Below are 13,915 nucleotides of genomic sequence, written 5' to 3'. Positions count from 1 at the left end.
GGCCTCAACCGAGATCTTGGGTTCATGTCACGCTACACGTTACCCCACCAGCGAACAAATGTTATCTGTTTTTAATATAACGGGTCAGTTGCTGTCTTTTCTATGTTTCTACCTCTCTATCTCTGTTTTTTTTGTTTCTTGTTTTTTTTTGGTGATTTGTATATTCTGAGACCTGGCAGGTAACACCTGTCTGTCTGTACACTGATTGCCTTGGCAACAGGCAGTTGAAAAAACTGTCTGTTATCACCAAGCATTGTTCTGTGAATTATAAATGCGACTTCATTTCGAGGATTTCATTTCCACATCGTTCACCTGAGGAAGGAGGTAGCCTCCGAAAGCTTGTGAATTTAAAATAAAATTGCTGGACTATAACTTGGTGTTGTAAAATTGTTTACAAATCTCAATCTCAGGATTGTTGGTGCAGTAGATGTGCTTCTATCAAGTTTGGGTTTGGGTGCATTGTTGGGGCAGGTTACAGGTAACTTTATCCCCTATTTAATGTTATAACTAACCTGATACTCATGGATCAATTTCTTGAAAAAGTTTGATACTTGTGCAATTTTAGTGTCCAATTGTGGTGTTTCAGAAAATTTGGAATTGTCGAAAGATGGCAAATATGAAGATAAAGAAAGAAAGCATCGAGAGCGAAAAGAAAAGGAAGTGAGAAGCACTGAAGTGAGTAAATGTTCACTTTATTTAGCCTCATTTTTGTAATTTCTTTCTTTCTTTCCTCTGTTGTTCTATCTTCACAGGCTATGCACCATTCCCAATCTGGGAGTGACAGGGTGTAATCTATTCTCAGGCTTTTGCCAAAGATGCTTTCAGAGAAAAATACATGATAACTTGCCCTTTTGGTTTTCCCCACCTGCAAATGGGAAGTGCTTGGCACCTCCCCATGTGCCGCAGATAAGATTGGGAACGCATAGTGCAGTGTATCATGGTCATGAACTTGTATTGAACTCTGTGTGCTACCACATTAAGTGACTCCATCTTCAAAGACTATTTAATATTGGCAAAAATACAACCCTGACCCATCCAGTGATATTAATGTGTTCGCTACAATTACAGTATATTTGCAATTCATTTTTTAGGTATCTCATAAAACTCTGGAAGTTTTTTGAAATGAGCACATTCCACAGCTTTTGGATTGAAATTTGTGGACTACAATAGAAGAAAACACTGTGGTGTTTGTATATGGTTTATAAGAATAGATATAGTGGTTCCTTGTATTGACTGTTTTAAAAAAAAATGAAGTTGACATGATAGAATATAGTGTGAAATATAGGACAATAGAGTATAACTGATATGTCAATTTAAGTAACAATAGAAAGATTTGTATTTTTTAGTATTGCTTTTATCTTGTTTCCACTTTGTTTTTTCTTTTAAAAATGTTGCAGCTTCAGAGTTTGATTTTTATGACCTATGGTTGGAAGGAAGGAAGTGGAAATCACAAACTTGGCAATGGCATTGATTCTTCCGTTAAGAATATACCAATCTGTTATACTGTTATATAACTTTCTATAGTTCAATTAAAGGGTAACAATCTTTGAAATGTACAAAAACTGATATAATGGGCTGAATTTTGTTGGAAAGTTGCATCATACGTTGCACGCCATTACTATTTCCAGGAAATTATGGCATGAGTTGGTCAGGCCATTACTTACAGCGTGTCAAAATTTCCTGATATTTTTGTGCCGCTCCGCCCTGCCCCTCGTGAAACAGTAGAACAGCTAATTATCATAGCCCCACCCCCATTAAAATCAATGGCGCGATTGAGTTTGCTGAACTAAAGCCACTGAGATCGCCGCTTGAATGATCGTTGCAGAATGGCGCTAGTGGGGTGACTATACAGGAATCATTCCAGGAACACGTTTAAAAGAGGCAACATCGATTCTGAGAATTATAATACTGTTGCTATCTCAATTTTACATTTTCTTGATCACATTGATCAAAGCAGAGCCCACATTTTTGAAAGCTTAATGTAATGCAAATGCCAAAGTTATTTATACTTATTTCTCGTAATTCTAAACATGGTAATGAAAATTGTAGGGTAATTCTTGAAACACTGTGAAATTGCTTCTTGGGTTGACTGTTTCTGAGATTGCTTTCTGATGTCAATCATGGGTGAAGTACAGCACTCTTCTTATAATTCATAGCTCTCAGCCATAGCCTTGTGATACAGTGTGACAGTTACAGAAAAACTTTGTTCTTGCGGTAATATTTATACAATATTTGTCCCTGAGATTAGTAATTTGCTGCCGGATATAAATAAATGCAGACTAGAAGCACCAATCTGATAGAATTAGGTGCTGCTGGGTTTTCATGCCTTCCTTAACGCTTTAATAACGATTTGATCCAAGTTAACATAAGAATAAGAACATAAGAAATAAAAACAGGACTAGGCCATATGGCCTCTCGAGCCTGCTCCGCCATTCAATCAAATCATGGCTGATCTTCAACCTCAATTCCACTTTCCTGCCCGATCCCCATAATCCCTTGATTTCCCTTAGATTCCAAAAACCTATCAATCTCAGCCTTGAATATACTCAACGACTGAGCATCCACAGCTCTCTGGGGTAGAGAATTCCAAAGATTCACAACCTTCTGAGTGAAGAAATTCCTCCTCATCTGAGTCTCAAATGGCCGACCCCTTATCCTGTGACTGTACCCCCTAGTTCTAGACTCTCCAGCCAGGGAAATAACTTCAGCAGAGATAAAATGCAACTTTTACAAAGATTTCAACCAACTTTATTTTGAAAACAAACAATAAGATTGGATTAGTGATTAATTAGGTTATTATTTTTTAACAATAATTGACATTACACTCCCACAGAATGGTTAATTTTACAATCTAAAGGTTAAAATTCCCGCAGAAATCAACAATTGAAATGAAATCCTAACTATCCATTGGCTGTCCAGCTCCTGATCCGCTGCTGTGCTCGCTGTGCCATATTCTAATTATTTTTCCAGTGAATTGTGGCGTAAATTTGCCACTGGAGGATCGGGGAGCATAGCATTGACTTATGGCATTGGTCGCCAATATCACTGTTGCAGCAAATTCTGGGTCAATATGTTTAAATAGCAGTTAAATTGGGCAAATTCATGAAAATAAAAACAGAAAGTGCTGGAAATACACAACTAGTCCATCAGCATCGCAAAGAGAAAGATGCATTAATGTTTCAGACTGGGCTCTTCATCCAAGCTGTTGAAGGGCCCCACCCAAAATGTTAATCTACCTTTTTTAGATGCTGAATGATCAGTGGTGCATTTCTGAACAGAAGATCTGAATTTTCTGCTTTTGTTGTATCATGATACTTGTTTGAGAAATGTCTAGCTATGTTCATCAAAAATTGCATAACCATAAGACTTGGTGAGAAATAATTCAGGCTATATGACTGCTTGCAAAATAAACTAAGAGTGACAAGCACTGTTCTGATGGTGAATACTTGTCTCTCAATTTGCTTTGTTCCTGATTTTATTTAATTTTGTATTTAAATTTTTAATATTTTTCTTTGTAACAAATCTTTTACAAATTATATGATGATAAAGGTGCACTACAGATTTCCTGTTTACTCCAATTGACTATAATATTTTAAAGGTGCATTATAACTTAGTTTATTCCATTCAACAACACTATTTTTGTATTCAGAACCAGGTAACACAGTACTATGAAATGCAATGTGTAAAAACTAAAATTTGTGCAGCAGCTTGAATGTGTAGGTTGGAATTGCAGTGGTTTTATTTTGCTGCCCTTGTATTTTTAACCATTGAGTAGAGGCTTTTAATGAAAACAGTTGCTCAGTTTTCCTAGTAAATAAAATTAACTTTGCATCATGAAAAATATGTTTGTATTGAACAGAATAATGAAGAGAGCAAAGAGAAGAAAAGAAGATCTTCTGAATCTAGAGATGAAGATCATGACCGACGATACAAGGAGCGCAAGGAGCGTGGATCTCAGGATGGACATCGGGAAAAGAGACAAAAAGAAAGAAAAGAGCCTGGTCAGGAAGCCAGGATTGAAGAAATGGAAAGGAAACACAGAGAGAGAAGAGACAAAGAATCCAGAGAAGATGGGAAAAAATATCGGCATGAAGATGTTAAAGCACCTGTTCTGGAGCGGAGGGATAGAGAGCGGGAACACAGAGACAGAGAGAAAAGAGATCGGGAAAGAAAGGATGATCGAGAGCGAAAACATAAAGTAAAGAAGGGAAAGGAAGAAAAAGAAAGACAGGGGGATTATAATGAGGTTAGTCTTTCTAAAATAATTCATATTGTTCTCTGAAGTTACAATCTGTGTGTTTTACATAACATTAAGGTACGAAACAAATGAACTGTGCAAGAGTCATGTTCTGGAGATGACCTGAGTCTCAATTTGATGGACACAAACCCCAAACTGGGAACTTTTCCATTGACCATTCTCATCTTAGTTACCTTTTCAGAGGGGATTTCGATTATGGGTCTTTTCAAAATTTAAATGGTGGTCATTTTAACATCAGTTGTGGGACATTATCAAAATCTGTCATCAGAGACAGAGAGATTGAGCACTTGGACAAGTACAGCTGATCAAAGAGAGTCAGCATAGAATTGTAAATTTAGGCCATGTCTGATTAATCTAATTGAATTTTTTGAGAAGGTCATTAGCATGGTGGATAGGGGAATGTTGAAGGATGTTGTCTATATGGACTTCCAGAAGGCATGTGATAAGATTCCGCACAAGAGATTATTAGCAAAAATTGAAAGAGCATGAAATTGTAAGTAACCTCGTGACTGGATTGGTAACTAGTTGGGAAGGAGGAGACAGATTAGGGATTGAAGGGACCATTCTCTAATTGTGGAATGTTACAAGTGATGCTCCCCAAGAATCTGTGCAGGGGCCTAGCTTTTCAACATATATTAATGACTTGGATGAAGGAATAGAGAGTTGTACATCTAAGTTTGCAGATGACACTGTTAGGAGGCACAGTAAGCTATCTAGATGGGAGCAGGAAGTTACAAAGAAACATGGACTAAGTGAGTGGGCAAAACTATGGCTGATGGAGTTCATTGTGGGGAAGTGTGAGGCCATCCACTTTGGATCCGAGAAAGAGAAATCAGGATATTTTCTTTATGGTGAGAGACTAGAAGCTGTGGAGGATCGAAGGGATTTAGGTGTGCTTGTACACAAATCATTAAAATCTAGTGCATAAGTACAAAAAGTAATCAAATAGGCTGATGGAATGTTGACTTTATCTCAAGGGGGTTGAAATATAAAAGTGAGGAAGTGATATTCAGTCGTAAAGAGCCTTGGTCAGACGCCGTCTGGGGTACTGTCTTCAGTTTTGGACACTGAACCACAGGAAAGATTTTTGGCTTTGAAGGGGGTGCACTGAAGATTCACCAGAATCACACCAGGGTTTAAATTACATTATATAGACATTGCTGCATAAACTTGACTTGTATTCCCTTGAGCTTGGAAGGTTGAGGGGTGATCTCATCAGCATGTGTAAAATGATAAAGGGTTTTGATAGTTTCTCTGTGTCCATCCTATTTCCTCTGGTGGGGCATCCAGTTAAGACGGCATAATCTTAAAATTGGAGCTACGTCACTTAGGAGTGAAATCAGGAAGCACTTTTTCACAGTAAGGTTAGTAGAAATGTTGAACTTACTCCCCCAAAGGCTGTGGATGCTGGGTCAATTGAAATTTGCAAGACTGAGATTGAAAGATAATCGTTAGGTAAGGCTATCAAGGGATGTGGAGCAAAGGTTTGACTGCTTTACTATTTAATGTACACGTCCTGTTTTATTGTTTCTTTCAAAATGTATCGCCGCACATATTTCTGCATTAAATTTCATCTGATATCTACCTGCCCAATCTACTAATCTGTCGATATCTTCCTGAAGTCGCTTACAGTTCTCTTCACCATTAACCAAGCTTCCTATTTTTGTGCCTCCTATACGCAAGTCCAGATCATTTGTATGGAGAAGAGCAACACTGACCTCTAGGGGAGACCACTGGATACATCCAATTAGAGAACCATTAACCACTACTGTCCATTTTCTGTCCTTTAACCAACTTCCTATCCATATTGCTACCTTCCCTTTAATACCGTGTGCTTTAATTTAATCAACACGCTTAGTATTTTTTTTACATAAAATTTACAGCACAGAAACAGGCCATTCGGCCCAATGGGTCTATGCTGGCGTTTATGCTCCACTTGAGCCTCTTCATAGCATAAATGATAGTTTGTGCTATCCCACCCTACGTCATCTAGCCCTATCCGCATGACCTTCTATTCCTTTCTCCCTCATGTATTTATCTAGCTTCCCCTTAAATGCATCTATGCTATTCACCTCAACTACTCCATATGGTAGCAAGTTCCACATTCTAACCACTCTCTGGGTAAAGAAGTTTCTCCTGAATTCCTTATTGGATTTATTAGTGACTATCTTTTATTTATAACCCCTATTTTTGGACTCCTCGACAAGTGGAAACATCTTCTCTACATCTACCCTATCAAATCCCTTCATAATGATAAAGGCCTCTATTAGGTCACCCCTCAGCCTTCTCTTTTCGAGAGAAAAGAGCCCCAGGCTGTTCAATCTTTCCTTTCTCAGTTCTGGTATTATCTTTGTAAATCTTTTATGCACCCTCTCCAATGTCTCCATATCCTTTTTCCTCATGTTCGCTGGATTATTAGTCCAGGCCTCTGGATTACTAGTCCAGTAACATAACCACTGCACTACTGTATCGTCTCCCAGCTACTCTGCAGACCAGAGATCAAAACTGGAACCTTCCTGGTCTTCATGGCTCAGTAACACAATACAGAAATCCTTTGTTTACAGGACCCCATGCTTGCTTACTCGCTCCCTTTTGGACAGCGTCGAACACAAAATCTGAAAATAAAAATCTCGCTCCTGCAAAAGTGGCCATGAAGCCGCAAGACTGTTGTAAAAACCCAACTGCTGCACCAGTGTCCCCCCAGGGAAGAAAACCCGCTGTCTCCACCCGACCCGGCCTGCACATGACTCCAGTCCCACACCAACGCGGCCAAACCCCCAACCGTCCCCTGAAATGACCCAGCACCATAACAAATGCTTTTTGAAAATCCATAGACTCAACATCCACTACATTTCCTTGATCAAAGCACTACATTATATTTATCATTTACGACTTGCTTTTGACAAGTACTTTAGTGGATGTTACATTTGTGTAACAGCAGGTAAGTACGCAACAGAAAATAGTGTTTGTTTTATTACTTAAAATTCAGCTCAGAGTTTTAGGCAAACTTTTCCTTCTTTGTTCGCATTAGAGGTTCTCTTTGTTTCTATAAAGGAGTTATTTATACACTTTCCACATGGTTATTGCCAGATGTAATTTGGTATGATCTGTAAAGTCTTTCTAGGATGGACTTTTAAATCAATCAAGCATATATCTCTGCTATAATTTTTTTTTCAAAAAATATACTTTATTCATAAAATTTGCAGCAATACATACAATACAGTTGTCATATCTCATTCCAAACATACACAATACAGATTATACAATTTGCAGGTTACATCAAGTACAGTTCACTGAACACATTGGACATAATTACAGTTCTTGACACTCTAGGGTGCCTTATTGCATCACAATCAATACAGGTGATTCATTACAGATTCATTACAGGTACATTACATTTCCTTATATCAATTTGAATTTTACATTCTGCCCGAGGGGTTTTTCCCTGATTTCAGTCCCACGGTATACAGTGGCGGGAAGGCTCTATACGGTTGCGTTTCCCCACTGAGCCTTTGTGGCGGCCGCACCCATCCTCAGTGTGTCCCTGAGCATGTAGTCCTGGACCTTGGAATGTGCCAATCTGCAACACTCGGTCGAGGACAGCTCCTTGCACTGGAAGACCAGCAAGTTTCGGGCAGACCAAAGGGCGTCTTTCACCGAGTTGATGGTCTTCCAGCAGCAGTTGATGTACGTCTCAGTGTGCGTCCCTGGGAACAGCCCGTAGAGCACAGAATCCTGTGTTACAGAACTGCTCAGGACGAACCTGGACAGATACCACTGCATCTCTCTCCAGACCTTCTTTGTAAAGGCACATTCCAGAAGGAGATGGGTGACGGTCTCGTCTCCACCGCAGCCTCCTCGGGGACAGCGCGCGGTGGCGCTGAGAGTCCGGGAGTGCATGAAGGATCTGACAGGAAGGGCCCTTCTCAACACCAGCCAAGCTAGGTCTTGGTGCTTGTTTGAAAGCTCTGGCGATGAGGCGTTCTGCCAAATGACATTGACAGTCTGCTCGGGGAACCAACCAACAGGATCCACCATCTCCTTTTCCCGCAGGGTCTTGAGGACGTTACGTGCGGACCACTTGCTGATCGCCTTGTGGTCAAAGGTGTTTTTCTGCACAAACTCTTCCACAAAGGACAGGTGGGGCGGAACAGTCCAACTGGACGGAGCGTTCCATGGCAGCGTGGCCAGGACCATCCTTCTCAACACCGGGGACAGGTAGAACCTCAGCACGTAGTGACACTTTGTGTTTGCGTACCGAGGGTCTACGCACAGCTTGATGCAGCCGCACACAAAGGTGGCCATCAGGATGAGGGCCACATTGGGCACGCCTTTTCCCCCCTTTCTCTGGAGATTTGTACATCGTGTCCCTTCGGACATGGTCCATTTTTGATCTCCAGATAAAGTGGAAGATGGCTCGGGTGACTGTCGCGGCGCAGGAGCGAGGTATGGGCCAGACCTGTGCCAAGTACAGCAACACCGAGAGCACCTCGCACCTGATGACCAGGTTCTTGCCCACGATCGAGAGGGATCGTCAATCCCACAGTCCCAGTTTGTGCTTGACCTTGGCAATACCCTCCTCCCAGTTTTTGGCGCTATAATTAAACTAGCACAAGGTTTGGAACGCCACATTATGTTGTATGTTCTTTCCTACATCTTCTGACTGACATTTCACTCTCTATTTTCAAGTCGAGTAGAGTATTTACAGAATAACCTAGTGCAACACCTTTTAATTGGAGTACCTAATTTGTGGATTAGGTTAGAGTTTGGGGAAAGAAACAAAGCTTTAATCGTATATATAGAGAATTCCCTTATCAAAATTAAATTTGCATTTATGGATCATTCAAGCTAATGGGTAACTTTTATATCTTTACAAATATATTTAGTTGCTTTCAACACAAATAAGAAAATATATAAGCTTTACTTGCCGCCTTCTAAATTAAATAACATTAACTTCTTCTCTTTCCCCGGCATTAAGCAACCCTTCCTGGCTGACCGCTCATTTAGGCATCTTGCTCTAAAGCTTCTGTCAATGGTACTATGTAACGCTGTGCTTGTAGGGATGATCTAGGTTGGCTGCTTTCTCCTCCCCCCCGCCTTCTTTCTTTTGGGCTCTCCTTGGTTTCTTCCTTGCTGGTTTGGCTGATGGAGGAATCTTGCTGTGTGTGTGCCTGCTATCACGTTGCAGGATGTGAATTTGTTGTTTTTACTGATAATTTAAGGTTGCTTTCCTGGAGATTTTCCTGGCATTTCTGAATTTTAGCCATCCAGAACTATAGGGTGCAAGGTGCTGGCTGTATACAGATTACAACACTATGACATTCACTATAAAACATTCTGTCTTTTAGTTACAAATACAGACTGAGAGCATCCTTTTTGCAAGTTACCATGCATTGTAAATTGCCAGGAAAGCAGAGGCATAAATACATCTGGAGCACAATAGCATACAGTCTCACTCTGCAGACAAGATTAATGTGCCTGGCATAGTTTGAAGTCCTTTGGATTGTCAATAGTTAACATTATTGTTCAAAAGGTACAACCCACACTATAGAAACCAAAAATAAATAAATGAAAAATAATCATCTCAGTTATTTGCAAATGTAACATAATTGTTTGTGGACGCCTTTCGGTGCTTCTTGGTAAATTGTATAATATGCATTTATTCTATTAACACAGACTCACTATTATTCTTATTTATAGGAACAAAATGGCAAGAGAAAAAAGGAACGGAGATCTGTGCAAGAAATTACAAATGAAAGCAGACTGAAAGGGCAAGTTTCAATGGCTTTAATCTAATTGATCAATTTCACTGCTGTGATCAGTACACTAGTAAATTAATCCCATGGTCCCATCAATGCCTCCTTCATGAAAAGCAAGAGTTTACGGTTGTGCTGTGCTCCACATTGGACCTTAATAGTATTAAGAGCTATGCATTAATTTGGGCAAACCTTGAAGATGTGCTCGCTACCTATTTGCCTTTGAGCCAGGCCCCTGACGTATATGTCACCATTGAACTGTTCTGTCTATTTGGAATTTTCACTCTTTTCAATTTGTTCCAAAATGATGTACAATGCTAGCCATTAAGAGACAATTCACATGTGTGAAAACATTTTTCCTGCTGTAGGATTGTGTTGTTTAAATTATTTATAATGCAACCAGTTGAATAGAATTGAGATTACTCTCCTGGTAGCTTAGGTGGTTAATGCATTAAGTAGCTAAGCCATCCAGACCAGGAAGGCTTCAGGACCAATCCTTGGTTTGTGCTAAATTAGTTGATCTCATCTGGAGCGACGTAAGTATGCTACATTGGCTGTGGCACCCCTAGGTTAGGGAGGAGAAAATTGGCTGTTCCTAATTACTGTCCAGTGACCCCTGCTGGAAGTGTGAGTTTATGGATGTTGGGTGAAGACCAAATTGGGCTCAGCTGTGATGTCGTACCTACACTCCCCCATGGTCAAACTGTGTACTGATGCTCACTGGCTAGGCTCCATATGAGGAATGGCTTCTTGAGTTAGAACATAAGAACATAAGAAATTGGAGCAGGAGTAGGCCAATCGGCCCCTCGAGCCTGCTCCGCCATTCAATAAGATCATGGCTGATCTGATCCCAACCACAAATCTAAAGAACACAAGAAGTCGGAGCAGGACCCGGCCACATAGCCCCTGGGCCCTCTCCGCCACCCACAGGGCATTGACCGATCCGAACTCAGCTTCATGTCCAATTTCCTGCCCGCTCCCCATAACCCCTAATTCCCTTTACTTCTAGGAAACTGTCTATTTCTGTTTTAAATTTATCTAATGATGTAGCTTCCACAGCTTCCTGGGGCAGCAAATTCCACAGACCTACCACCCTCTGAGTGAAGAAGTTTCTCCTCATCTCAGTTTTGAAAGAGCAGCCCCTTATTCTAAGATTATGCCCCCTAGTTCTAGTTTCACCCATCTTTGGGAACATCCTTACTGCATCCACCCGATCAAGACCCTTCACAATCTTATATGTTTCAATAAGATCGCCTCTCATTCTTCTGAACTCCAATGAGTAGAGTCCCAATCTACTCAACCTCTCCTCATATGTCCGCCCCCTCATCCCCGGGATTAACCGAGTGAACCTTCTAAGTCACATAGCATCTATGGAAGCATTCCCCAGCAAGGAATCAACTCCCTTAGAATAATAGGAGGAGTGGAAAAATTGGCAGAAAAAAGAAAATAATTGAAATCAACTTTGTTATGCTCTGTTGATTTTATTTTTCTTGTTATTCTTGCGATGTGCTGACATCCACATCTACAGTATGGCTTGAACTCAGCGATATGAAGGAACTGAATTGAAATATAACTGAGGCTGAAGCATTCTAGGAAAGTATAATATCAATTAATGTGAATTCATTTCTTGCACTTGCCTCCAAGTCACTAAACCCATGGTACTATTGGTGTTTAAATGGTAATAAAATATACATTCTAGAAATAGAACAAAGGATGAAGTTAATTAAAATTCTTTGAAACAGTTTGATTTTTTTTCAATAGGGGGTTTTGATGGTGAGACTCCTTCACTAGTGTGTATGATATTTTGTGAACTCTAATTTTGAACCTACTGTATTTATTTCTAGGAGTATAGTAGGACAAATTGATAGTCAAGAGAAACCTACAGAAACTCTCTCAGAAGAGGTAATTTTCCATGTTACGTTAATTTCCTAGGAAAATAACTGGTTATTAGTTTTGAAGTGGATGAGTAATGTTGCTTATTTAAAAGATTAATGCTTTTTTCTGGTACTTCTTGACAGATATAAACCATTTCAATCTGCCATAGAGTCAGACAGCTAGCAGTCATTCTTCCACATTTCTGTCAAAAACTGGTAATTAATGATCTATCCATGGCTTGCTCCTCTTCCTTTAAGTATATGCTGCCCCTTGGTGACATCATCTACAGGCATGGAGTCAACTTCCATATTTACACTGACACCCACCATCCTTCTACCTCTTCCCCCACCCACCCCCCTCCATTTTTCTTGACCCTACAACCGGTTTTGTTCGGTGAGACTGCCTGGCTGACCTGAAGTCATGAATGTGTCAAAACTTCCTCCAATTAATTATTGGGAAGACTGAAGCCATTGTTTTTGACCTTCATCATAAACTCTGCTCTCTTGCTACTGATTCCATCCTCCTCGGCCGTTTCTTCAGGCTGAACCAGACCATACAAAACCTTGAAGTTCTGTTCAATGCAGAGCTGAGATTCAAACCCCAAATACTATCCCATACTATCCACCACCAAGAAAGCTTATTTGCACCTCCATAATACAGCCCACCTCCATCCATACTTCAGACCTTCCACTGTTGAAATCCTTTTTCAAGTTTTTATCACTATTCAATTTTTCTAATAACTTCCTTGTTGCCTCCCATTTTCAACCTCCATCAATTCCAGTTTGTCCAAAACTTATCCACCTGTGTCCTGTCCCATACTAATTCCAGGTCACCAGGCCCTCAGTGACCTGTATTGGCAACAATTTCCCAACACATTAAATTTAAAATCCTCGTCCTTGTCTTCAAATTCCTCCATGGCCTCACCCCATCCTACCTCTTCATTGTCCTCCAGACTTTTATCCCCTTCTGCAATCTGTAGTCCTCCGATTCTGACTTTTTATGTACCCCCCCCCCCCCTTCACTTTTCCCCATCATTGGTGCAGAGTCTTCAGAACTCTCCCACCACCTCCTCTCTCTTCTCTAATTCTATAAAAATCTCCCCAAAACCCATCTTTTCACCTAACTTCCAGTTACTCACCGTAATGTCTCCCAACATGGCTTGGAGTCTCTTCTCTTACTCTCTGAAGTGCCTTGGGACATTTTCTACATTAAAAGAGCTATATAAATGAAAATTGTTGTTTTATTGTTGCAGCAGTAGGTTTTTCCCTTCCAATTTTCTTGTCTCCTCTCCTCAAGGTGCTGACTGTTACCATTTTATATTGATTACTCCACAGCTAAAATATTACTATATTTTATGTGTCTGCCACATAATCTTTGCACTTATCTTATAGAAGTCTATAAAATAATGAGGGGCATAGATAAGGTCGATAGTCAAAATCTTTTCCCAAAGGTAGGGGAGTCTATAACGAGGGGGCACAGATTTAAGGTGAGAGGGGAGAGATACAAAAGGATCCAGAGGGGCAATTTTTTCACTCAAAGGGTGGTGAGTGTCTGGAACGAGCTGCCAGAGGCAGTAGTAGAGGCGGGTACAATTTTGTCTTTTAAAAAGCATTTGGACAGTTACATGGGGAAGATGGGTATCGAGGGATATGGGCCAAGTGCAGGCAATTGGGACTAGCTTAGTGGTATAAACTGGGCGACATGGACATGTTGGGCCGAAGGGCCTGTTTCCATGTTGTAACTTCTATGATTCTATGATTCTATAAATAATTCCATTGACGTATTATAGTTTGGATGTCAGTCTTCTTTGCTGAAAAGGGTAATCATTTTGTGCAATAAGTTACCAGAGACGACCATTGAAATGTATAATATAAATGGGCAAGAGATAATTGGATGTGAAAGGTTTGAGGAATATGGTGAGAAGGCAGGTAGGGATTGAGATCAATCAAAAAAGGATGCATGGTTTCTCCCCTTCCTTTTATGGTCAGATTTATAAGCAGAGGGGATTTGATTTGCCCTTTCTTAG

At 40.3% G+C, this 13,915-nt stretch overlaps 1 protein-coding gene across 4 annotated transcripts in view; it reads left to right on the top strand.

The window, feature by feature from the left end:
* Positions 1-13,915, top strand: part of dync2i1 (dynein 2 intermediate chain 1) — a 94,875-nt gene that overhangs the window by 23,700 nt on the left and 57,260 nt on the right. For all 4 annotated transcript variants that reach the window (XM_068007968.1, XM_068007984.1, XM_068007975.1 and 1 more), the window contains exons 4-7: positions 587-675; positions 3,860-4,246; positions 9,959-10,029; positions 11,859-11,916. In XM_068007968.1, the coding sequence (XP_067864069.1) occupies positions 587-675; positions 3,860-4,246; positions 9,959-10,029; positions 11,859-11,916 (605 nt within the window). The remainder of the gene's footprint in view (positions 1-586; positions 676-3,859; positions 4,247-9,958; positions 10,030-11,858; positions 11,917-13,915) is intronic.

The sequence above is a fragment of the Heptranchias perlo genome, chromosome 2, assembly GCF_035084215.1.
Source record: "Heptranchias perlo isolate sHepPer1 chromosome 2, sHepPer1.hap1, whole genome shotgun sequence".
In the NCBI taxonomy this organism is placed as follows: Eukaryota; Metazoa; Chordata; class Chondrichthyes; order Hexanchiformes; family Hexanchidae; genus Heptranchias; species Heptranchias perlo.
This window is presented reverse-complemented; position numbering and strand designations above follow the sequence as displayed.